Source organism: Pieris rapae, chromosome 17, assembly GCF_905147795.1.
Source record: "Pieris rapae chromosome 17, ilPieRapa1.1, whole genome shotgun sequence".
NCBI lineage: Eukaryota > Metazoa > Arthropoda > Insecta > Lepidoptera > Pieridae > Pieris > Pieris rapae.
In genome coordinates, this window is record NC_059525.1 from 7,699,568 (window position 1) to 7,725,611 (window position 26,044).

At 31.0% G+C, this 26,044-nt stretch overlaps 2 protein-coding genes across 2 annotated transcripts in view; one reads left to right on the plus strand and one right to left on the minus strand.

The window, feature by feature from the left end:
- The window catches only part of LOC110999538, a 60,216-nt gene extending 53,727 nt beyond the window's left edge, over window positions 1-6,489 (minus strand). Inside the window, exon 1 of the mRNA XM_022268634.2 lies at window positions 6,354-6,489. The gene's annotated coding sequence lies outside the window, so the exon portion shown is untranslated. The remainder of the gene's footprint in view (window positions 1-6,353) is intronic.
- A 12,974-nt stretch (window positions 6,490-19,463) lies between these two features.
- On the plus strand, window positions 19,464-20,776 carry LOC123689919. The gene is made up of 2 exons (XM_045631959.1): window positions 19,464-19,613; window positions 20,292-20,776. The coding sequence occupies exons 1-2, from the start codon at window positions 19,608-19,610 to the stop codon at window positions 20,730-20,732; spliced, it is 447 nt and encodes a 148-aa protein (XP_045487915.1). The 5' UTR covers window positions 19,464-19,607; the 3' UTR covers window positions 20,733-20,776.
- Window positions 20,777-26,044: the final 5,268 nt, after the last annotated feature.

A 26,044-nucleotide genomic window follows, 5' to 3' on the forward strand; every position in this document is an offset into this window, starting at 1 on the left:
GCATAAGTGTAAATTTGACGATTGGAAGGATGATTGGAACATTTCTATTTACGGGACTTTACATAACGACCCACATTTCTGGCCATGCAGCCAATTGAATCTAAATGTATAGCTTAAAATAGAGTATGCAAAATGTCTGAGGATGTTGTATTATTTAAATTAAAATAATAAATACTTAAAATTAAGATATTTCATTAATTCAGGATAAAACTCAGATATAAAAAATACTTAAGGCCATCTGTTATTTCAATTCCTTCTACTTTCTTTGAACCCATACTTTATAAATCGAATAGGTTACTTTTATACTAGCTACAAAGAAACGATAAATACTCTTCAAAGTAGATAGATCCCTTAGGATTACTTAGGAGCTCAAGGGGAGTTTTGTTAAAGTGTGATAGATTTAAAAAAATATCTATTTGAAAAGATTATTATGTTATAAGTAAAACGATTCAACCAATTAATTTAATTCCCATTTTTTTCATAGTAATTATATAAAATTGATTTAGAATATTAATTCTTTACTAGAAAGCTTATAAGTAATTTAGGAAATATATTAGGATTCATATTTGTAATAAAAACTTTTTTGCCGATTGAAGATTAAAAAATCTCTACAAAAACAAAATTCATGCGCTGATATGAAAAGAAAACAGTCTAAGCCTATCCACACACATATTTAGAGTCTGATTTATCTGACATGACAATGACATACATTTTAGAGTCTGCTTTATCTATTTGTACCACAAGGAACGGTTCGGTAGCCGTCGATAAACAATTCATACTAAAATAATTACTCCTGAGTACACACCTCGTTATAATGTCTCCTTGCCAGGAAGAAAAGCACACTATAATATCAGCCGTATTGATTTGAATAAATTCTATTAGTTTGGGAACAAAGAGATATTAGACTGGTGCTGATTGATACCTTGCCTCGCAATAGTTCTTAGACACGCAGTAAACACTCACTATAAAATTATAAATGTGGACAAAACTATTGACAAATTAAAAAGTATGTATAAAATGGATCTATCGTAACGCGAGTAAATTTTAACAATGACTTAACAAAAAAATGTGAGGATCGGCCGGGTAAAAATTTAAAATTATGTGTTTCGAACAGTGTGTTTAACTAATTTTTTCTAACTTAATTTTTTATTAAAGTCTAGACACACAACGATCTTGAAAGGTCTGTCATCTGGAATATACATGAAGTTCTTACATTTAGTGAATTTCTACATCGTTTCAATAGTTACAATCACTTTTGAATCAGACCGAATTCTATAGAGAATTAAAAATGTGTCTTGTTAACTATAGAAATTAAATTTTTTAATAGGCATATAATTTTTTTTATATTATTTACCGCTTTTATTAGCCTTAATACTTATTATAATATAGTGAACGTTTTATCCCATTGGTGATGAAGGACCCAAAAAAAACAATTCGTCGTATAGATGGACGCTTTTATTGAAGTCCGTTGAATATGAAAATAAAGCACTAACGAAGTGCAAGCTTCTGCGTAATTCAAGTCAATATTGAGATTTTGACTTCGTTTTACGTGATTCAGCGGTTATTAAAAGAACTGCTCCCAATTTGAGCGTCGTCGTAATGACATCATTAGGGATCTTAATAAGCACATGCCAATTATTGAAATTATTACTCAGTGAAATCTAATTTAATCAAATCTAATTCGACGGGCCTTATAAAACTACGAGCAGAAACCCGTACAATTTGTAAACGGCGTTTTTTAAAAATGGAACGAAATTATTTTGCAAAAAACCTCCATACATTTTCCCTTTTCCGGTTCGGCGATATTATTTAAAAATGGAAACAAAAATCACTGTTTCCCTCTTGTCTTAAAAACAAGATATCTAATTACTCCTCAAGGAAGGACTTTAATTTCTTTCCTCTTAATGAAAACGTGTTTTTGGTGAAAAATGTAGCTGTTGGTTTGAGACGCGGTTGTAATAGCCTTGTGCTTAATTTTCATTTGAGGGACTTAGTCTCATCTTCCTTGTATTTTTTACGGAAATCTGTTGTAACTTACCATTGTATAAAGGCAAAAATGTTTAAAATGAATTTATAAGTACACAACTTTTATTCACATTATTAATAGTTGAATAAATTAATAGTTACTCTATATCTGTTAGTTTGTTTGGTTGATTTTTACTCCAGCCAAATGAATTAATGAAACATTTTAACACCAAGGTTTTACCACATATTTACACCATTATTTGCCTCGCCATTTAAATCCTTATATATATAATCCTTATATATTGATCACCTCAGAGACGGCTATTAAGGTGTATACGGTGAGCGCCTGAATCCAAACCCCAGGACTTCACAATAAAATATTTTTTAGACACATGAAACTAATTAATAACTCATTGATAGAACGAATACAATCAGGTCGATTGTTTAAGTACGACAATTTTAAACAATGTTAACATTTCACATTTGCAATTTCTATTCATTGGAAAATATTTAGCTACATTTTTGTCCGAAGTCTGTATTTACGAATAGGATTGATTTATACAAAACTATTTTAGTTATAAATAAAGTAATTCCATAATAAGTAAATCGCGTGTTCAAAGCGATAATTATGCAGTAGTTTTGATAAAATAAAGTAAAACGATTCCATTTATATAAACGAATGGAAAGACATTTTCTTGCTTTGGTGACTTGGCATAACCTATTTATTGCTTCTATTTTCATTTATTCGTTCGCACTTAGAGAATTTATTTTATATTTACATTTTATGATTCAGTATTAGGCTTCCACTAAAGCTACAAAAACCCTTTATATAAATAAAAGTAATAATTATTTTAGAAGAAAACATAAAATATCCTTAGTACTCACCTATTTCATACATTCTGATACACACCATTACACCCACACTTACACCCACCATTCACACACTATCAATGTTTTATTTCAAGTCCTTTTTTACTGTATGTTTGGAGTATTTCCGTTGGTTCAGCTTTCTTCTATATATTACACATTTTTTATAATGAATGCAGCAATGTTAGCCTAGTGGATTATGCGTGCGACTTTCATCTCTGAGGTCGTAGGTTCGATTCCTGGCTGTGCAACAATGAACTTTCTTTCTGTGGGCATTTACCATTCGCTCAAATGGAGAAGGAAAATATCGTAAGGAAACCGGCTTGACTTAGACCAAAAAAGTTGAAGTGTGTCAAGCACAGGAGTCTGATCTTGCCTATTAGATTGACTAATGATCATGAATCAGATCAGATATCTGAGGCCCAGCCCTAAAAAGGTTTTAGCGCCACTGATTTTTTAATGAATATGAATGTTTACGGTAAATTGTATTATTATATTTCCAGCGCATTCGTAAAATGGTGAAATAAATTATTTTGAGTAGTTTTTCATTATAGTTATATCAAACAATGTTAAGAAAAAAACAGATATAAGCAAATAATAATAACTGGACTTACTGCTGAATTCTGAAGCATATTACCGAAAAACTAAGTATAGCGTATATTAAAATGACTGATCGCGAAGTCAAGGATATTCATTGTACTGTATACAGAGTGTTCATAGTTATATTTCTATATGATTAATTAGTTTAGCACATTCGACTCTTATTGGGGTCGGAAAGAGTGAGTGCTTTATACAATATTAACATAAATTGTATTACATAACGCAACTACAAATGCTTTAGATAAAATAATAATAATAAAAATACAATTTAATATCTTGATAAAAGAAGTAAAATAGATATGTATTCACTGTTCTTCATTTAAATTAGATAATTTGTATCCGCATTAACATGAACAAAACAATATCTTTTTGCTAATTATTGACATAATATCCCTAAAAAGACAGAACCTTTTTGCCCTCTCAACGCTCATAGTAAATTCATACAACCTGTATAGTCTTGGACAAAGTATAGGGGTGGCTCGAGAATGATTAATCACTGTTCACCGCCAACAAGCGGAGCGTATTATGTAAATGCTGTATTACCATATTACCAAAATTACGAGCGCAGACCCTTGTACATAAGTGATAAAGTGTACCGAAACTAATGCCAAAACACTTTAGACAGAAACGCTGAAACATAGCTTTAAGGAAGTAATTGACATTTTCTGTTAAGCCCACTCATAACATTACCTACCCTACATTTTATATTATGTATTTAAGCAAGGCCGTAGCAACGTATACATACATTCGATTTTCAAATTTATGTATACGTAAGGCCTTGCTTAGTATGTTATACATATAACGCGTTGAATTTGAACAATTATTTTAGAGAATTCTCAGTTTACTGCTTTGAATTAAATGGGATTGAAACCTTCGAACCGATCGAATCTTTAAAACTGAAACCGATTAAATTTTACAAATAATGAACAACATTTAATAAGATAAACAAATACATTAATTAATTCAAATAAGATTTTGAAATATATATAACATTTGTATGACAACATTTATTTCTGTAATTCGCACCTTCCGCTTTTATTCATTTAACTACCGTTGAATGAATAATAACTGAAACAAAATCTTTAGATAATACTGAAAGCTTTAAGCTCAAGCTTTTATTTTATCTTTTGCATCAAAGCGTGTTGAAAGTATGAATAGCTTTGAGTTCCTCAAGTATAAAATGATTAACAGCTTCATACAACAGTGTTTATAAACGTAAAGATTTATAAAATATCTCTAGGTATATCTTTTAATTTATATAATTGTTGAATAATAATTTGAAACATTATGAACCAACCTTTAAGAATTTTATTATCTTAATATATATAAATCTCCTGTCACGATGTTTGTCCGCGATGGACTCCTAAACTACCAAACAAATATGAATCAAATTTGCACACCGTGTGCAGTTTGATCTAACTTAAAAGATAGGATAGCTTACATCTCAATTTATTCCCGCAATATTATTTTTTTGCAAATATTTGTTTATTATTTGATACAATTCTAACAGATGGCGCTGTGTTAAAAGTACCAACGTTTTAAATAAGCTATCTACCTTTCACATAAGTTCCCGTAGTTTCCCTTGAATAGTATACTAATATAACAAAAACCTTAGCCACAGCAAAGCTTGGCCGAGTATGATATATAAAGAAGCAGTGTTCACGGAGTAATTAAGAGTGAATTTGTCGCTTCTAGGATCCGCCTTGGAACCTTAGCAACAAACTATTTGCGTTTTTAGATGCACAATTATGCTCGTACGTTAAACGGGTACTTAAAACATCGTTAACTATCTGCATTTGTCTAGCTACCACAGAAGGTTTATAAACTACTTACATGTAAAGACGTGTGAAACGCTATTGAATTTCACGTTTTACATAAGTCCTAAAAGTCAATTTTTTTATTAGTAAAGAATAGATGACATATGTCACAAGCTGTTCGAGCTATAAAAAATATCAGTGAATTTCGAAGAACATTGTGTGGTAGAACCAATCTATAAAGTTGTTTAATCATATCTGTTCATAGTCCAATCGGCACGCTTGTGATACATAGGTAATCGTTTTAATATTTATCTTTAGGATAATCTAACAAATAGTTATATTGCAGGATTTCAAAGATGATATTAACAGGAATGCGATCACAATATTAGTACAATTGCAAATTCAAAATCAAATTACTGGATTGTGTACAGTCATGATTGAAATTACATACATTATATTCAATTGTTGATATTGGAATTATAACATCATTATTGACAACACAAATAAATCATCATGTATATTTTTCACAAGCACTTTTTACTGTAAATCAAACGAAGGTTGCATTACGTTTCTAATGCCTATTCATTATAAATAAGTAAGAAATAAACCCTAATATATAATAAACCTTTAAAAAAATAATCACGTAAATGTTAAATTAGATTTTTAAATTATCACGGCCATGATTACTTACAAATTGCCTATTTCATAATTTATCTTATTTATTTACCGATATCAGAGCATATTTTCAAATTTTATTTAAAGTTTTAATGTAAACTTGTTATTTCATATACTTCCAGAACACAATTGTAAAGTTTTAAAAATATTTTAAAGTAGCTAAGACATTTGAAACAATTTTTGCTACAGAGGTTTTCTGGTACGACTCGTAGAGGCCTACGCCGAAGGCACTAAATGATTATCGTAGCTAGTAGCATGCATGATTTACTTTCAGAAGTTAGTTAATCCGTTGAAAGGGGCTAACACAAATTTACACTTCAACAGCTTTATTATAAAAAATCAATACTTCTAAAAATTTTCCAGGTGACCTAGGATAGTTATAATTATAGTATTATAAAAAATTGTATAAAAAAAAAAATATTAAAAACTCGAATTTTTTTAATGCCCGTAAATTATAATAAATCTATTAAAATTGAACACACAACTTACATTGATTATAAATCAATCCATATTTAACGAATGGATTACACAGAAAATCCTTTACGATCACTGTCACTTCACTTATCGTAAGTTCACTTTAGGTACACCAACGCACACGACTGTCACAGACGGCGGCGCGCAGACGACTACGAACTGACCCATACAAATATTCCTAAGCTCTGAGAGACATCTCGCTTCAACTGCGCAGCCACCCGATAGCAAGGCATTACCGGCGGCATTGTTTACGCAAAATTTTATTTCTAAATCCCATGGTTTCATAAAACGCGTTGGTTCATAAAATCTATTACAAAATGTATACGTTTTTATAATTTTTGCTTACATTTAATTTCTCATAATTTTATTAAGCCCCGAGAAACTTAATGTATATTAGAAATATTTTTCTTGTCAGTGTTTTTTTTATGTTACAGGAGCCGGACGAGCAGGAGGCTCACCTGATGTTAAGTGACACCGCCGCCAATGGACACTCGTACCGCCAGAAGGCTCGTAAGCGCGCTGCCGGCCTTTTAAGAATCGGTACGATCTTTCCTTGAAGGACCTTAAGTCAAATTAGTTCGGAAATACTTCAGTGGGCAGCTGGTTCCGCATCGTGGTGGTGCGTGACAGAAATTGCCTTAAGAATCGCTTAGTTCTGGAACGATGGACGTCAAGGTGATACGGATGGTATTTTGTATTCTGCCTTGACGTCCGATGATGAAACTCAGCTGCAAGTATCAGTCCGAACAGCTCCTTCGAACAGTCTCCAGGGTAAATGCAAAATGAAAAAATGTTAGTATATTTTACTAAACTCTTAGAAGATGGCGAAAGGTTATTAAGAAAAATCAGAACGTCTTAATATTTTCTCTTATTTGATGCTAGGATCATGTTGTCTTCATCTTAATTAGAGTTTCGCTTGCGGCGATATTTTTCGTTATATCAACGTAAAGGACAAAAACGATGCTGGTTGCCACAACCAATACAATGTCAAAGCAAATTAAAAGTAACTTTTTAAATTTCTCTATACCGTCCCTGCCTACTAAATTTACATTCAAGAAACAATTGTTAACATTGTACCGTTAGACATTTTGATATTTTTACCTATGTATTTGTTTTATATTGAGTAGTTTAGTGTAGATTTTTTTTCAATTTTAATATTATGTATCTTTAGTATAAGAATTTCTCTTCTTTTAGCAGTAAACTGACTTTCATTTGTTATTTTTGTAACATATTGTGATGTTAATAAAGTGTAATAATTTAATATGATGTAATATTATTACAGTAATAAAGAAGACAAGATTTATATATTTAAAAAAAATACGGGTCACATATTATTATATATACATTATATTCATGTACATTTTTTTACAAGTGCACGCCAGAAATTATCGCAAAAGGGAGAATTTTTTCCGACTCTCTTGATACTTGATACATATTTTAACCTGATGTATTGGATAATAATGGTAAAAAATGATAAAAAAATAATATGGATATATTATTGTAAAGTCATTAAAATAATTTTAGAAGTTTTCGCTTGGAAGAGTTACAAACAACAATTGAACAATTATTTTCAAACTTTTGAGATTATTTTGTTAGGATACAGTTTAGTTAGAATTTTAATATAAACAAGTTATAATTAAAGATCATTTAATCCATATCAACTAGTTTTTATCATGTTAAACGTAAATTGGAGATTTTTAGAACATTCCCTTTCATTAAAAATATTTTCCAACTATTCAATCACGGCGTTGCCAAATCGCAATTAGTAAATTTGAACTCGTTCAAATGCAAAATTCAAATTAGATTAATAATTAAATCCATCTATTGACTACAAAATCAACGTAGTACTAATGGACAGGATTCCTAATTTATTACCTCGTTAAAGTTCAAATAATTATTTATGACTGGCACCGCCCAGGGTAATTTTAATCGATGGACGGAACGAAGGCGCGTTTCGTTTGATTGTGATTGGTCAACACGCGACATGAAGTACGTATCTCTTATTCAAACATTCTTTCTGGCCTCACTGAAAATTAGAGGTGTTGTCTGAGTGAGGCCAAATTAACACTGTTAATTTTTTTTTGTTATATCGTTCACTGTTAGTGTTTTGTGTGCAATAAATAATAATTAATAAATAATTCTTTCTGTGTTTAATTGTGTTTACAATCAAACAGACGCATTAGCCGCCTTACATTCTCGCAATCTAGATATCAGGCATCTTATCCTAGACTGGCTCAAAACTTGTATAAAGATAAGCACGCTATTTGTAAACATTCTTTTTTTATGTAATTGACGTCGTTGCTATGGTAACTAATTCGTTTAGTTAAAGATGACTTAATTTTACAAGTCTATTTAATCTGTAGTAGGTACTTAATCTAAGATTAACGAAATTCCAAAGAATTACGCAACGAGTTATCGTATTAAAATACGTATAAGCATATGGATCAAAATAAGTGCACCACAGCCGTTTATAAAATTGTTATAAAGATTATCGTTGCCAACAGTTAAGGCGTGGCAAAGTGTCTCCGATGCATTTATATTTTCATAGCAGGCGCGAAATTTGTATAACATGTAGCAAATTACTATTTTTAGTATTCTGTATCTCTATCTATCTGTTCTTATACGTCACATTACTTGACATGTCATCAAACTTAAATGCATTTTGTGTTAAATATGGTATTAAACAATCGATTCTTTTTAAAATTTCACTCGCTTGATATTAAACTTTTCATAATCTGTATGCAACAGCAAATTTAAAAAAAATATGGTTGATAGAACAGTTTCATTTCACACATAAGTATGTTTTAGCTAAAATGTTCAACTAGAAACTGTATTTATTTCTTAAAGTATATTATATGAACGTATATCATAAGTAAATTAATTTTAGGCACACGAAATTATTCTATGTAAAACTTGTTACAACAATAAAGGTTTTATTATTATTATTATATATATGAACATTTGATACTGTAAATAAATCGGTATGTTATTTTCAAGTAAAACCGATCTACTGCCTTAAAGCCTTGCATCCATTGACTAAATTGGTGTCTATGGACTGTAGTTTACCTTTAAAAGACTCGTTTACTACTAAGACAATTTTGCTATTACAATAAATACTACAATGAATTATTGTTTGTATTTACTCATTTGTTTCTTACTTTCTCCGGTCATTATAAATGAAATAATAACGTGCCATTCCAGTTGTAATAGCGTACATTAACTACCTAGATATAATTCCACGCAGTTGGCACAAGACAACAGCGAATGCTGAATTTACATATAAGATAACACTATCTGCAGCGATTGTGAATGCCAACATTTTAATATTACAAATTGTTTATTATCTTGGCTTAGATTTATTTCGGTAGTCGGCTTACTACGTTATTTATAGTAAAACTCCACAAGTAAATACCATCTGCATCACCTTGACATCCATCATTCCACAACGTTTCTTGAGGCAGTTGTCAGTGCGCGCCATTACTATGTGGAAACTGACAAGATTTCAAGAGGTCCTCTGTTATAAATTAAAAAAAAGTTTTTTTCTAGTGATTTAAGAGTGCAACTGTCATCACTGAGATCGTCACCTGGTTTGAGGAGGATCTAGGTGGAGCCTCCAAGGACCAAGCGCAGAGGAGGAAGCAAGGAAGAGAGTGCTATTGGAATATAAGATTTTGCTGTCCTTGTTTGAGTGGAGGCAGAACCTACATAGAAACGGGCGCAGTAATGTTGTTCAATAAAACAGTACTTGCTGTTCTCACTTTGAGTCGTAGTGTAGTTTAATACCATATATATCGCTCGATGAATGCACTAAATAACTTTTCAAATCGAACCAGTTGTTTCTGGAATTAGCGCGTTGAAAAAAGCTTCCATGATTGTTGAAAGGAATTATTTTACGCTGTAACAATATTTGTAGTATTTTAGTATTTTTTTTAGTTTTAATTTTAATATTGTATTTTGAAGTTATACTTCTTTAGGCGCGTTATGAAAAATTGATGAGAGTGCAATTTCACGATGCGCGCGCACCGTGACACCAAAATTAACAGAATGAAGTTGCCCACTAATTCGCTCATTAAGTTGAGGAAAAAATGCTACCAACAAAACAGAAATGGAACCTCTGTTTGTGGCGCTTGTTGGCACGCACGCCGCCGCTGTTCACTGTGTATTTATATTTATAATATTTAAAAATGATCGTGAATCAGATTCAGAAATCTGAGGCCAAGACCTAAAGAGGTTGTAGCGCCACTGATTTTTTTTATATTCGTACATAAGGTTAGTAGTATAATATTGTTGTGTTGTTGTGAAATAGTGTGAGCTTATTAAGCAGGCGATGTATTTATTTATTAAAATATAATCTAGATTCAGAATTCGAGATCAATTATCTGTCGTATGAATATTTCAATGAGTAATGAATACGCATGCGTTAATTGATGTCATGATTCAAGGGTTAATTGTACTTGAATACATGTCATTAAAATTTCATAATATTTTTTATATTAAATGAACTTTGAATGAAATATGTATTTACGAAACATCATAAGGGCATTTCTAGCATTTATTTATATCTCAAAATCAAAAATCTTTTATTCATATAGGTAACATAATGTACACTTATGAACGTCAAAAAAAGAAATATACATTAAATGATTCTAATTTTACATTTACTGCCAGTTCTCAAGTCAAGGGCGGAGAAGAACTGGCAATAAACTCTCCGCCACTCTTTTTAATCGCCAATTTTTTTTACACAATGTTTTTAAGGAGCTGCCATTGAACCATTACACCATGTTCCATATTGATATGACATCTTGAGTAATAAAGTCACATAATGCATGTTGTAACATCAATGCGAGCTACCTGCACTTTTTTAAATAATATTATACAAGTTGTTAAAAACTAATTTACTTAATTAACTTATCTTTAAATAATTTCATAACACATTTACATAACTTACCTACTCTAATTTTTCTCGCTAAGTGAATGTATTTATTTGAGAAATAAAGTGTCATTGAACCGAAACGCCGTATCTTATATGTTAGGACTTAGGAGTCAACTCAGTACTACTGATTTTACTTTTTAAAGTACAAACAAGAATGGTGGGATTTGTAGGATGTCGCCAAGAAAGGATCACAGGTACCTAAAAATAATGAGATGATAGGAATATAAATGTGTTTAAGTATCCAAAATAAAAGACTATTATTATTATCAAAGTCGTAATTCCTTAGAAAGATCATCCACTGGAAGACATTATTCACTATTTACTGTTAAAGCGACCTGTGAAAGAACCTTTAAGATAATTTGGGTAAAAACTAGAGTTTGACCCAACTAGGTGTTTGTGTCCAACACACCCTTATTTGTTGAAGTAGGTTAAAAGTATTCAGTATTAATGAAACACGCCTTTAAAACTCAAATAAACTTAAGTAATTGATGTAATTTATTAAATTAATGTCAATAATGAAACAAATATACGTACAATTCATCCGTGGCACTCACGAGTGGAAATGAAACCGTTTAATCGAAATAACCGGATATTAATTCAGCTCACACGGACCGTTTCCGGTTCATAAAAGTGGCTACGTGTGTGAGGCACTCAGGTAGGCTTCGTTCCGTTGTATTTTATAAAGATACTTATATTCTTTAAAATTTTATTTAATTAATTTTAATCGAATTCTTAACAAAAATATTAGTCTATTGTCTATCTTTGTTAGATTTGTAAAAGAGACACATTTATATATATATTTGTTTCATAAATTCTATACTTAATCTTAGATGGATTAATTATAGAATTATATAATTAAGTTTTTAATTCTTCTTCCACAATCCAGATCCATTTTATAAGAACAAGTGAACTTGTTCAAGTTGTGTCATAACATGTTTTTAGATAAACTACCTTTGAAACATTTCACAAGAACAAGCTTCTATCTTGATTTATATAAAGAATTATAATAACTAAAAAAGACCTGGTTATTGTTTATTTTGCTTTATTTTTCGAATGCATATTTCAAAGGACGTTTTGAATAGTCAATAGCTCTCAATATTTACGAAACATTTGTTCTTTTGCCTCTTAAGTGCGTAGATTGTTTGATATTTCGAAACAATATTTTCAGTACGTTTAGAATGGAAAATAAAACAGCATAGACAACTTAAGCAGCGCTCCGTGGGCATATTTAGAACTAACAAAAACATCGTATTAAATTAATAACTGGCTTAAGCTTTCATTGAAATTAGAAGCATTCAAGGTATATTTCTTTTTTGACCTCATAAGTGTACATTATTGTACTACATGAAAAAATGATTTTGATTGTATATATAATGTATTTCTGCGGAACAAAAACAATTGTTTACATATTGTTTTTTCTCTATATTTTCAAACGTTTTTTAACTGTTAACTTATTTGTCTGGCTTCAGTAACTGAAGTCAAACTATTTAATACACATACACAAAGCAAATACATTTGTCTCCGTCACTCTAATATATGTCTATATTTCGCTCACACGTCTTACTCTCGAATTATTTAAGGCCCAATCTACTACGTACATCATCTAAGTGTCGTTTATTTCAAGTTAATGTCTCTTCAGTTTCCCAACCGATCCCCAAAACTGTTCGTGCCTTATCGAGTGACAGAATATCTGATAGAGGCATATTTGTTAAAGTCGAGTTGCATTGTTACCCATTATAGTTATGGGAATGAATCGTGCGTATTCGTATTTGAAAGCGGAAAATTTACAAATAATCGCGGAACAAGTAGAAAATGTTCTAATTGACTTTACTCTTATGACAAACATAGAAATAACATCTCATATATAAAGTAGTTTACATACACTCTCTATCTTGTATGTGAATAATACTTTTTCAAATTTTTCCTAACATCGAACGAAATTAAACGAAACGAAACGAAACAACGAAATGAATTTCGTAATTTAGTATCTATTTATTATATTTACATAAAAAAAGTATGTTTAAAGTAAACAATAACAACAAAAAACTAATAGGGTAAGAAAATAATATATACGTAAACTTTTACATGTTTTCAATGTATATCACAAGTTTATAACTAATTTTAAATTCTAAAACTGTCCTGACGTTAAATAAAAAAAATAACCTGTATTCGGATACTACATAATCAGGATTAGATTAAATACATGTTATTCTGTTTAGCAATATTTTCCAAATTCTTTCACTCTCATCCTCGCCAACATTTTCTAACCCTTCCTCGCTACCGCTATTCCATCACCCCAGGTTTCTGGTGAGCGTCTTCTGTTTTTTGTTTTTCACTGGACTATTAAGGGTACGTCTTCTACTTCACCCAACTGTCATTGAATACGCTGGTAACGTGACGATGTTTCCCTTCACCGTTCGTACGAATGTTAAATGCGATGTAGACAGAAAGTCTATTGGTGCACAACCGGGAATCGAACCTACGACCTCAAGGACGGGAGTCGCACGTTGAAGCCACTAGGGCAACACTTCTCGATTCCAATAAATATATTTTATTGTATCACATAATATACACACTTTATAACACATTTAAATTTTTAACCGATATACGATTTTCTTTTAAGAATGATTTTATATCAAAACCAACAATATTATGAATAATAAATTGTGTAAATACGGTTAGCAAAAAATCTCAATCCGGAAATCCAAATCATACATACCTACCCGTCCAATTAACTCATTTTAACTTTGTGCCGCAAAACAAGCGGAATGTGCGCTGTTTTTATTTCACAAAAGATTGATCGTGATCCATTACCGTGAAATTGTATCGCGGAAACACGAAAGCTTTGCTAATAGACACAACATTTCAAGCAAAAACGACAAAAATGTCGGTTAATTTGTACGATACAAGCTTGTGTGTTGCTTGGGAAATGTTTATTTTCAAATTGTGTTTGGGGACGTTGTCTAAACAATTTTAATGACGTTATATTTGAAGGACATCAGATGATATATTTATTTTATACTTCCGTTATAAATTGTATGGTTTTTTGAAATCCTATCTCATGATTCTTGGCGAATCCTTTAAGGTATTAGCAGTGATGCTATAGTATTCAGTTCCAGTCCCTATTAGCTTAGCTCCTTCTCCAACTCCCTCTAATTTTCTTCTGTACAAACATTACCTGTCCACATCGTATCTGTGAACTTTCGTTCTAACTCATGTGACATTTGATACTTTTTATTTTTTATGAAAAAACGGTATGTCGTTAGTATCGTTACTTAGTATACACTATGTACTTTTGCACTTCTTGTTTTTCTTATATAATTAAATATATATTTTTCACAGTGGTTGGTTAGAAGAGATCGCTAGAAAGCGATAAGGCCGCCAGTTGCCCTCATTTTAATTTAATTATGTTTAATTTATATTAAGTTAATGATAAGTGTTAATAAATAAATATTAAATTTAACTGTATAGAATCTAGTATCAAAATTTAATCGCCCAGTTTAATGATAATATGTGCAAAGTCGGTTTGATTCTAAAATCGAATTTGTGAACAAACCTAGAACACAATTTTCAATAAATCGCACCATTCTACATAGTAACTAAGGTAACATTTAGTGAGATATTTGTGGTATGATCATAATCTAATATCGGCTACTGGATATTCCACTCAATGATAAGGATGGGTTGTGTGGAATGAAACCTCATTTTGCATTTGTATGAAATGGCGCAAAAAAATTCGGGTTCTGGCACTATATTCAGGGTATCGTGTGTCGGGAATTTATTTGAAATATTTCATACAGAAATTTAATTCTTAGGAATCTTTGTTAAATTTTTCAGAAATTTTTCGAGTGATCGATTGCATATAGTTTTAAACGTATAACCAACTCTATATGATTTATCATCATCATTCAACCAAAACTGTATGAAAGTATAACATACGAATAGACTGACGCGTATAACTACTACTTAGAATATTACAAGGTTTAAAATTCAAATTAATCATTCATAAGTTCTCCGGCAAAACGTTTCTTAAGCAAGCTGGCGTCGCACCACCTTACACGACGTACCTTGCTAACAAGCATGTAATACACGTCAATAATTTAAGTTGTAATAATAATTATGATTTCTTAACAAACCTGTATTTTGATTAAAAACACTGTCTCTTACAAACAAAGTTTTTTGTAAAAGGTTTGGTATACCAAAATAGAAGAAAACTATTTTAAATCCAGAATATTTTCAAAGAGATGCCTAGTTTAATATTGCTGTTCGAATATGGCTCGTATCTAGCCAAAGGCTGAGTTTACCAGCCTTTCCCAATACTTTATCAAAAGAGCAAAAAATTCGGTTGAAATATTTTTATGAAACTTAAATCTCTGTTGAACGATGAATTCTTCAGTAAATTTAACGAAAAAGGTAACTAAACTTATAAGATAAGAGGCAGATAAACGCGAAGATGATGACCATGGACTATCAGGTATTGATGTTACGCCTTTATTATCAAAACTCTTATTCTTTGTGGTCTAAGAGATGGATTAAACCTGGTTGTTTAACATTAATCGCCTTGTCGAAATGAAATATGAAAAGTGTTTGTTATACTATCCATGTAAAAATAGAATTTAGTCACCAACTTTTTAAAGAATAAAAATATCCGATGTAAGGTGTTGGAACGAATTTTCGTTTTTATTGTTGGGTATTGTGTGTTATACGAATAAAACATTGATTTTTAATTATTCGTTTTCCTATTGCAATGTGTGATAATTGGCTTAACAATGTGCTAACAGAACTAAAAGTTAGCAAATAATTATTTGTAACTGAAGCTCATAAAAATGGGACACGTCCGAAAAATATCGAAAAATGTTTGTACGTGAAATATATATATCTCTCTCTCTCTATTTATCTTATTATTTCGTACCCAAAACTTGGAATTTAATTTACTTTGTAAATGTAATATGAACTTTAAAAAACACGACACATAAAGGACTAAAAAGTGATGAATTTGGAATGAGCTTATATTTATTTATTTTATTTTATATAATTTAGATAATCAAAAAAGCTGGGTGGCCGCTGATACGACGGAAAATAATTCACGGCTCAAGTATTAGAGTTTTTCCTCGAAGTTCGATTTTGTTCGCTGTGGAGAAGAGACTCTTGGGTCGTGGGGTTCAAATGCACAGGCGATAATTAAAGAGTTAAGATGGCGCCTAGTAGAAAGTATCGGTGACCCAAGAGCTAGTGCTTTCCTCGCTCAACGTATATATTATAGCAATACTCAAAGAAAATGCTGCCAGATGCGACCAAAGTTTTTAAATTTGTTTCTATTTTATTTTTATTGATTTTTTATTATGACTAATTAGGTTAAGAAAATTATAAATTTGTTTATTATGTTTAGTAACATGAATAAAGTTCAGATAATAAATTAAATTACATATAAACTTAAGAAGATCCCATAGGACGAATGGATTATGGCTGGAAGAATTATTATGCTTCAACATAACTCTATATGATTCAGTTGCATTTAATTGATTAAATATAAATTCTTTCAATGTTGGCACATGTAGTATTGTAAACAAAATGTGCGCAAAATAAATCTAAAATTTACTGAATCGTACCCCGATCCATCTCACTCAAAAGCGACCAGGAATTTATAGGAACACCGATAAGGCTGAGGTCAGAGGCAATTCAACTGGAAGACGGAACGATAACGTGTCATTCACTACCCTTGTCAAGGTGCCTTAAATGTTTAAACGATTCATAACACAAAACAAAATCTAGTTACGAGCTAATATAGTACGTACTAGCTAGTACTAATAAATACTTGATACATACTGAGTATCTTACAGTTTAAATATATCATGTAGTAGGATTTAGTTAACAATGTTCTCTTTCGTAATATTTGTGTAATTTGATTTATAGTTTTAAATTATGTAAACGAACTAAACAGGGTCGTAGAGTTTCAATAGTTATTTTTAAGCTAACATCATCACTGAACAAATACTTTTGGCCAGAACTCGCATTAATTATGTTGTATGCCTTAATTAGAATGTATTATCATCTAGAGCAATGTTTCCCAACGTGAGGCCCACGCCCCAATTTGATTGTTAAGAGGGGCTATTTGAAAATTATTAGAAAAATATTGTAATTTTAATATGACATTTTCATTTGATATTTTTTTTAATATTAATGTGTTTCGTTAACAAATTCCAAATTATTTTTTTCACATTTTTTGTTCTAAAAATGAGGGGCATGGTACAAAAAAGATAAGGAAGCATTGGTTTTGAGTCAGTAACAGGACTTAATAAACACAGGTTCTTGCTTTAGATATTTCACATATTATGATTAAAATAAATAATAGGTAAGATTAATTTATTTATTACACATCATATTCTATCTTAACAATTATTACTAATGCGATAGAATGTCACGATAATACCCACAAGGATTAACCTACATAAAAAACATTGAAAACGTGCCTAAATCTAACTAACAATATAGCAAGCAACTCTTGAACTTGAACTCAGCCAGTGTAAAAACAAATAGGTCTCTATAGAAATGTATGGTTTGTATTGCTCATTTTCAAAAATCAGTAACTTCTTAGAAGGCGTACTGAATTTACGCTCATACTACTTAAACTGTTTTGAAGGTACATCACTATACTCAAAAGTCCAATATGCAGTAATTAATGGCTCTTGTTTGTTTGAAATCAAATAAAATGTTCATTCATGATAATAATAATAAAGCATTTATATTTCGGAACTCTGTGATCTGTGATCTTTAATAAATTTTCACTACAATATATCTCGGAGTTCGGTGTGCCTCTTGGCAAAGGCCTCCTCTACTCTATCCACTGTTCACTATCATTTGCGTCTCTCCTTCAGTTGTAGCATGCTGTTACTTTAAGTTCGTACTACCATCTATTGCTCTGTCGGCCTCTTTTTCGTTTTTACTAAGGTACCATTTCGTCAATATTTTGCTCCATTTATCATGGCAGCTTCGTAGCATATGATCTCCAATTCATTTGAAAAAACCAATATAGTTATTTTAATTAATAAAATGTTCAGTCATAGTTAATTATAAAAGTCTTTGTTAAATGATAATAATAATAATATAATATTTTTCCAAATTTAGAATAATCTGGGGATTTACAATTTTGTTGAGATGCTACATTTAATTATATTTGAATAAAATTTGTTTCATTTGCACATTTTATATTATTATTCAATCGTGTTATTATAAAATTAAACAAATTACTTTATTAAATTAGAGTTCCTTGTTTTTGCATAGTTAATTATCGTTACCTATAACGCGGTCCGGGACTACCGCGGGGGATTAATTTACACGTTAATACTACCATCAGTTGGATAGTTAAAGATAATGTTTCGAAATGCAAGCGACTTATTAAGTCGCATACATATTGCAGTATGCTCTAACTTAACACGCCCAAACAGTAATTCCGGAGCCTTAAAAGCCCATTACCAACCGTATGTTGAACCTAATGAGTAAAAATATTAATAGCCACGCTATTAATTACGATAGCTAAAATTTATTACAGCGCTAAGGCCAGCTTAATCGCCTGTTCTCGTATAACGCTGTATGTTATTTTGATAACAGGTAACATTTGCGGTTTTAATTATCTTTATATTTTAGGATCTAAAGTCTCAGTGTAGATAATACGTAGTTACTGTTACTATCTGCATTTCAAAATAAGAATTGTATGTGAAAAGGCAAATAAAGATTGATTAAGACTAATAATATATCGCCCAAACCCAATAACCTATCTCAATTCATTTTTGACCATCTGAGATAGATATCTTAATCTAAATATTGATAAAAGTATGCTAGTAACCAATCGACGGAATGTAATAGCCATCTGTCGATACAAGATATCCATGGCTCCATGGATTACATTGATCGACTGTCACGGTCTGATTTGATTGTGGATTAATTATTGGGTTCGGACGAATATAGATAATGAAGAACATTTTATTAAATTCCAATAATTTTATATTATTAAACTTTGAAATAACTCCACACGTTGTAATCCTATTATATTCGAAAAGTATATTGATAAATTATTTCAATACAATTCCTTATTCAAGTCTCATTCCGTCTGAGCGATAACAGTATGCAAATATATTTTATTATATTGTTGACACAAATTTAATACTAAAAAATCCAAACATTAAACTTTAAAGCCTCGTAAAATAAAATATTGTATGGTTTTTATTTCGCACGGAGTTAAATGTTGAATATTCATAGATGGTTTGATGCGTCGTTTCACAATTTCATATTTCTGCAGTAATTTTTTATTGGAATTAAAATAATATTCCTGTGACGTCATGCATGTACGTATTGTGAATTTTCGATTTTCCATATTAATGAAATGAAGTTGTTAATACACTCACGTAGTATAGAGAATTACTTATAGTAAGTGAATGTGGCACTACAACCTTTTATGAGTTCAGCTGCTTCATATAAGAAATATAAATACAACAGTTTTACAGCTTGCAACACCAACAGGTTCGCCCTCCCATTAAATATATAGTAAATGGAATTTCATACATGTCTATAATATATCTTCCATGTTAGGGATATAGATTGTAATAGATAAAAAATACCTTTTATGAGTTGTAGCCGTAGGTATTGATCGCTGTGTATCGAAAACACAGTGCATAGCCGAGGGTCGAATGTGTGACCTCAGAGTTAAGTTGAATGCCCTTAACTGCGAACTGCTCATAGAAAAAACTTTCAGGTTAAGAGATATGATTGCCCCATAAAAGTATATTTTTGAATTTTTAACTGTATAGTTAGTCATAATCAAATATATATCAGTGTTGTCAATTTTAAATTTCTATATGTTATGCAATACCCAAACAACATATAAAACTAGTACTAGTAATAATTATTATATATATGAGATTTATTTTTATATAAATCAAAATATTTTCACTTATTTATATAAGTGATAAGTCGTATACATACCTGTTAAATGTTTCTGAATCTCACCTACAAGTACATTTCAGCATCCAACCATCATATTGCTCACAGCATACATAGCAAATGCCGTAAGACTAAACAGCCTATTTCAAATGCTCGACGGGTTCAAGTCGGACTTCAACCTCCAAGGACAACTCCACGTTGGCAAAGACTACGCTATATTCCTAAGAAAACCGCAAGCACACGACAAGTACCTAACATACGAATTATATCGAACGAAGAACGTTGATGATGTCGATTCACAACCAAAACTATTAGCAATATCCAAAATACCCGTTTCGTACATTCGAGAACAATTGAGAATATTCCGGGATGAGTTGTATAGAACGAAGTATATAGACAATAATGTTGTACCGGGCACTCAAGTGAAAACATTGAGAGAGTGGCAAATAGAGAGGGCATTGAACTCACAGAATAAAGCCTTAATGGTCGGAGAGCCGTCGGTATTGCGAACTCTGGTTCTGTAATGATTCGGTTCAATTGTTTTAATATACTGTATATTTCTTAATATCAAAATAATATTGAATAGTATAATTTATATATTTAATTACAAAAAGATCTTCCATAAATGTGTTTTATTGTTCTTCTGGATAGCTATTTACTCCTTTCCACTTCTCCTTAGCGTAGCGTCATCAAGTGCGCATTGAACATAGGACAAAACTTTCTACATCAGTTTTGTGATCATTTGGAAGGGAAAACTAAATTAGCTTCTAAGAAGCTTGGTGTACTCAGCAAAATGAGACATCTTTTCGCGAATTCAGCACCACATGAAGTACTGTTACCGCCTATCGACTGGAGCTCCTGAGTGCCTGCTCTTTCTGTTCGTGTTCTCAGCTCAAGCCATATGATCTTGATATCCAACATTCCAACATTCCAACTTCCATTTTAATATTATTTAAATTATTTGATCTAACATTTTATCAAATTTAATCAAATTTAATCGAAATAGAAAATCGCTATACTTTAAAAGTTTAATTTGGTTTTAAAATTGGTTATATATTTGCATTTTTCAAAATTATACCCATACTAGAGAAAGTGCAGCTAGTATTAGTAAATAAAACTACTTTACAGAAAATTATCTTAAAACAATTAAAACTCACTACCACTATTCAACACGTAGAAAATTAAAAAATGCATTTCTATTACCCAAATACAATAATTTATACGGGAAAAAAACATGAGACAATATTATTCCAAATTTAATAAACTCGCTACCAGCTACACTATTTACTAATATAACTAGAATCAATATTAAATTTAAATTAAAAAATTATTACATAAACAAACAATTATAAATTACGCATAATAAAAATCAGACATCGTCATTTAATTCATATTTGAATATTACACATCCTGTAGTCGATTGAGAATTCTCGTCAAGAACAGGTTTCTTGCACCGGCTAGGTATGAAGCGGCGGTGTTTCGATTGGTTTAGTGCGTTGTTTGTGCAATTTTTGAGGGTAAAGGTGTTTTGTTGTATATTATGTCACTTTATTAAGTTAATTATAATTAACTAATTATTTTCGACGTCCTGGTTGACAGAAAAACTGTGTCCAGTTTATGTTTCCACCACACCAACTTCTACTATTTAAGATTATTTATACAATAAATAAATAAAAAAAATTACAGTATTAATCAAGCCTTGTGACCCTTCCACGTGGAGAATAAATATAAGTATTTGTTAAATAGATTTTCAATGTCCAAGACCAAACATTTTCTATATGTGGCTAGTACAACATGAAAACAGTTATTGTTACGCCAAAATCGTCTTGTTGCTTCTAAACCTATAAACCATGTTATCACATTTCCGTGAGTGATATTTTATATAGCTAGACGAATACATGCCTATATTGACTTCTATATTAAAACTTTATGGTAAAGGAATAGATTTTCATAATATTGGTATTATTCAATTATATTTGAATTGGTAAAAGAACATATTTTTATTTAAATCAAGTAAAATATTATATTCGTAACTTAAATATAAAGTGCTTTTAATCAAAAATAATTTTAAAATCACCGAAGCGTAAATAATTAAATGTATCCATAATGACGCCTTTTAACAGCGAGAAACTGAACCCGCATTCATTAAATTCACTCGGCAAATTAATCAGATTTCATAACAAAGCTATACAATATATATTTTTTAGAAAATATACGTTTGTTGTATGAAAATAATAGTCATTCTTCTTTTGAGGGATAGTTATTGATTATGTGAGACTGATGCCTGCTAAAAGCACCTGTGTTATAGGTCATCAGGCCTCCACCACTTCGGATCGACAAATAAGGAAGCCACATGGGGTATGTGTATGAGTTTGTGTGTGTACTGAATTATTAATAAAGTCTTAAGGTAATTTATACAACATTGTAAGATGGATCGCACATAAAAATCCTATAAAGCTAATATTTGTTCACCGCTCTGTTGCTTGTAAATAACATAATTGTTTGATATATTTTCAATGTTTAATAAAAGATTTGCTACAATATATTTCATATGTACTTCAATATCAAGGGTTTTATTGACTTTCATATATATTTTTCCTTAAAAGAAAGTTGAATCTGCATATGTGTCGCCAGAGACAGTCGAAGATCCCTTTTCATACAAAAAATCCTTTGTTTACTTGCTCTTAATAATTATGAAGTATATTATAATATACGGAAACTAATTTGAGACAATCTTGTATGTACAAAGGCGCTAAAAAGTGGATTTTTTTAACCGAGACGTTGCTGATAGCACGTAGCCTTCATCCTCAGAAGTCTTGCCATAAAATATAATTTAAAGCACCGCATTTTCCGAGGCATTGCCGATAAATATTCCGCGATACAGCATATTTCCGTCGCAGCATCCATCATCCCTCCCTGTACTTGCTGACAGGGAGTACAAAATCCTTCTATATCAGGCTGAATTTACATTTTTTAAAGATTCCATTTGCTTACTACATTTATATTTTTGAATATAAGAAAATATTTTTTTATTTAATGTATGCTATCATGATTGAGATGATAAAAGTTTGGAGTTTAAAACAAACTACATATAAAATTGTTACTGATAGAAAATATATAGCCACTGCAGGAGTTATGTAGTCTAAAGTACAGTGATTATTATTATTAAGTAAATTATATATATATACTACATAGATACTATACTATATTTATCATGACCAAAAATAGTATCATCTTCTTCGGAGGTCATTGACATGGCGTTTGCGGTATCGCCCATATTCAATAATTGTTTTAAAAGAATAAACATCCAAATCATAAACACTTAATATCCAGTGAGCCTCCTGCCCGTTTGGCCCCTGTTCTATAAAAAAAGAAAAAATATTAAACATAATAAATATGTTGAGGTAATGTACTCTTCCGAGTTTCAAACTTGTGTCTTTTTTTGTTTGTCTCAACTCTCAACCCTACTAAGTAATTTGTAGTTAATTTTCGATTTTTAAAGTCCCATTAATGCTTCAAGCCAACTAGTTTCAATTTAAAACTATGCTCCATAAATGGTATCATTTAAGTATTTAAATCGATAAAATTATATTAAAAAATCTAAAAAAAAATTTGACATAATATATAAACGGACTTCATTATAATGTATATATATATGTACAATAGATTTTCTCAGGTTTTTGATTCATAGATCAATAGATTTTATTGGTAATATTTTTTGTTCAGTTGGCAAGTGTTTTTATTCGCTGCTTTAAAAAAATTGCATGTTGCCTGAAATAAATGGTTCATTTACCTCTTAAAAATTGCTAGAACAAAGTTCTCTTAATAATATAAGTTCAGAGCTCCGGTGTGAATCTGGGCGAAAGTGCTCTAATGCGTTCAGAACTGCAAGTTTCTAAGTTTCTGGTATTAAATATAATATTTCACAAATAAACTAACGTAGAAACTTTTATTTTCTTTTACTGAAGATTATAATTTAAGCAAGGCGAATTTTGCTTTTGCCTAAACAATAATTAATCTGTCTTATTTCACTTTTAATAGAAACATATTTTTTTATGATAGCGATTTTTATTTGTTTGTACATTGTTCTTTAAATTGAGAGATCGGGTGGGTTTCACCCCAAAAAAAGTGACACCCGGTGCGGACTGACCCCCCTTTGCTACGCCACTGCGTACTTTGCGTATTATAGGTATGCAGAGTAGTCCGTTTGTTGGTTCTTTAATAATTTTTATTTATTAGCCTTGTGTCATTCATGTCCGAGATGAATAGATTTTTAAGATATAGTTTCCCCTTAGTAACAAAGTACGCTCATGGATTCGAATGCACAATAGGGTAGAGAGGGACACCCTACAGCCATTGAGCCAACACTGCTTTTAATTTAACACAGTTCTTTTGTGGGTTGTTCGTTTTTGGGTTGCCTTGATGTTAGCGATAAATTCGCACAAATTGTTTACATTACCAGTCGTTTCAATATATAAATTTTATGTTTATTATTATAGTTTTCTTAACCTATATAGGTAGTAATATTAAAAATAAATTATAAATTTATAAAAAAAAATTAATATGTCTGGTGCCCGTGGCAGGCCCTGGCCTCACCGGTACTATCTACACGGCACCAACTTAAATCATTAATTAGCGCCCGTGCACTTGAACCCTACGGTAAAAGTCTCTTACTCTCCTCTCTCTCTTACTCCAGAGGGACATAATCGAAGTGGAACGACAAGGCATTTATTATTTTTCGCCAGATCTGCGACCGCCCATGATTTTTTGCTTCTCCGAGGGATGTAAGACGGAGCAAACGTACCCACACAAGTAGCATCCCATACCAAAACCCGTCTTTCCAAAATGGCTGGATCATTGATGGAGGCAATGGATTACCAACCGAGTGCAAGTCGTTTTTCTGGCCAGGCTGTGGTGTCCACGGCTTAATTACTTCGACTTTAGTACTTATTTCAAAGCCTTAGACACAAATAGGGAGTGCAAAAAAGAATACGTAAGCACTATTATTTCAATAAAAAATATTTATAAATTGATATTTGAACTAATTGTCTATTATATAGACTAATATATGTGATATAATTCGTGTTTGTACTATTGTATCGATAGTAATGTGGTGAAGTTGAACAAATAAACAGTTAACGTGTTATTTAACTACGGCATTTATAAAATATTCATTCGTTTTTATTCCATCGTTGTTTTCATCGCGAATCGTCGGAAAAGGAGACAAATAACATTCCCAATAAATTTTTCTTTTGTTTTTGATGAGTTCCATTTCTTTGAGATTGTTGGATTTTCTTTAAAACCGAAGTCGCACTTAAAAGTTCATGGATTATTTATGATCCTGGGATTTTATTTGTTTGTATCTCATAAAAATATTTTTTAAGTTATTGATTTTTATTTTTTGCGTGAAATTAATTGAGAAGATTGACATTTAAATTTAAATGTCAATCTTCTCTACCTGGGTTTTGTTACTTTTTCTATGACGCAGTAGCCTTAGTTTTTGTATTTCATTATTGCATCTCAGCATAATATGATTCTGAGTAGGTAGATATCTGTGTGCTTGACACGCGTCGTTGATTTTTTAATGTAAGACAACTGCTTTCTCATGTATTTCTTACTTATATACGAACAAGTGGTACTTACGCACAAAGTATTATTATTATAATCTATTTTTTTTATGTTACAGGAGGCTAACAGGCAGGGGCCTCACCATGTTAAGTTATACCACCGCTCATGAAGATTTCGATCAGAAGACCAGCAAGCGCGCTGCCGGCCTTTTAATAATTGGTACGCTCTTTGGTACAGAACCGTAATGAGATCTCGGAGCTTCACCAAA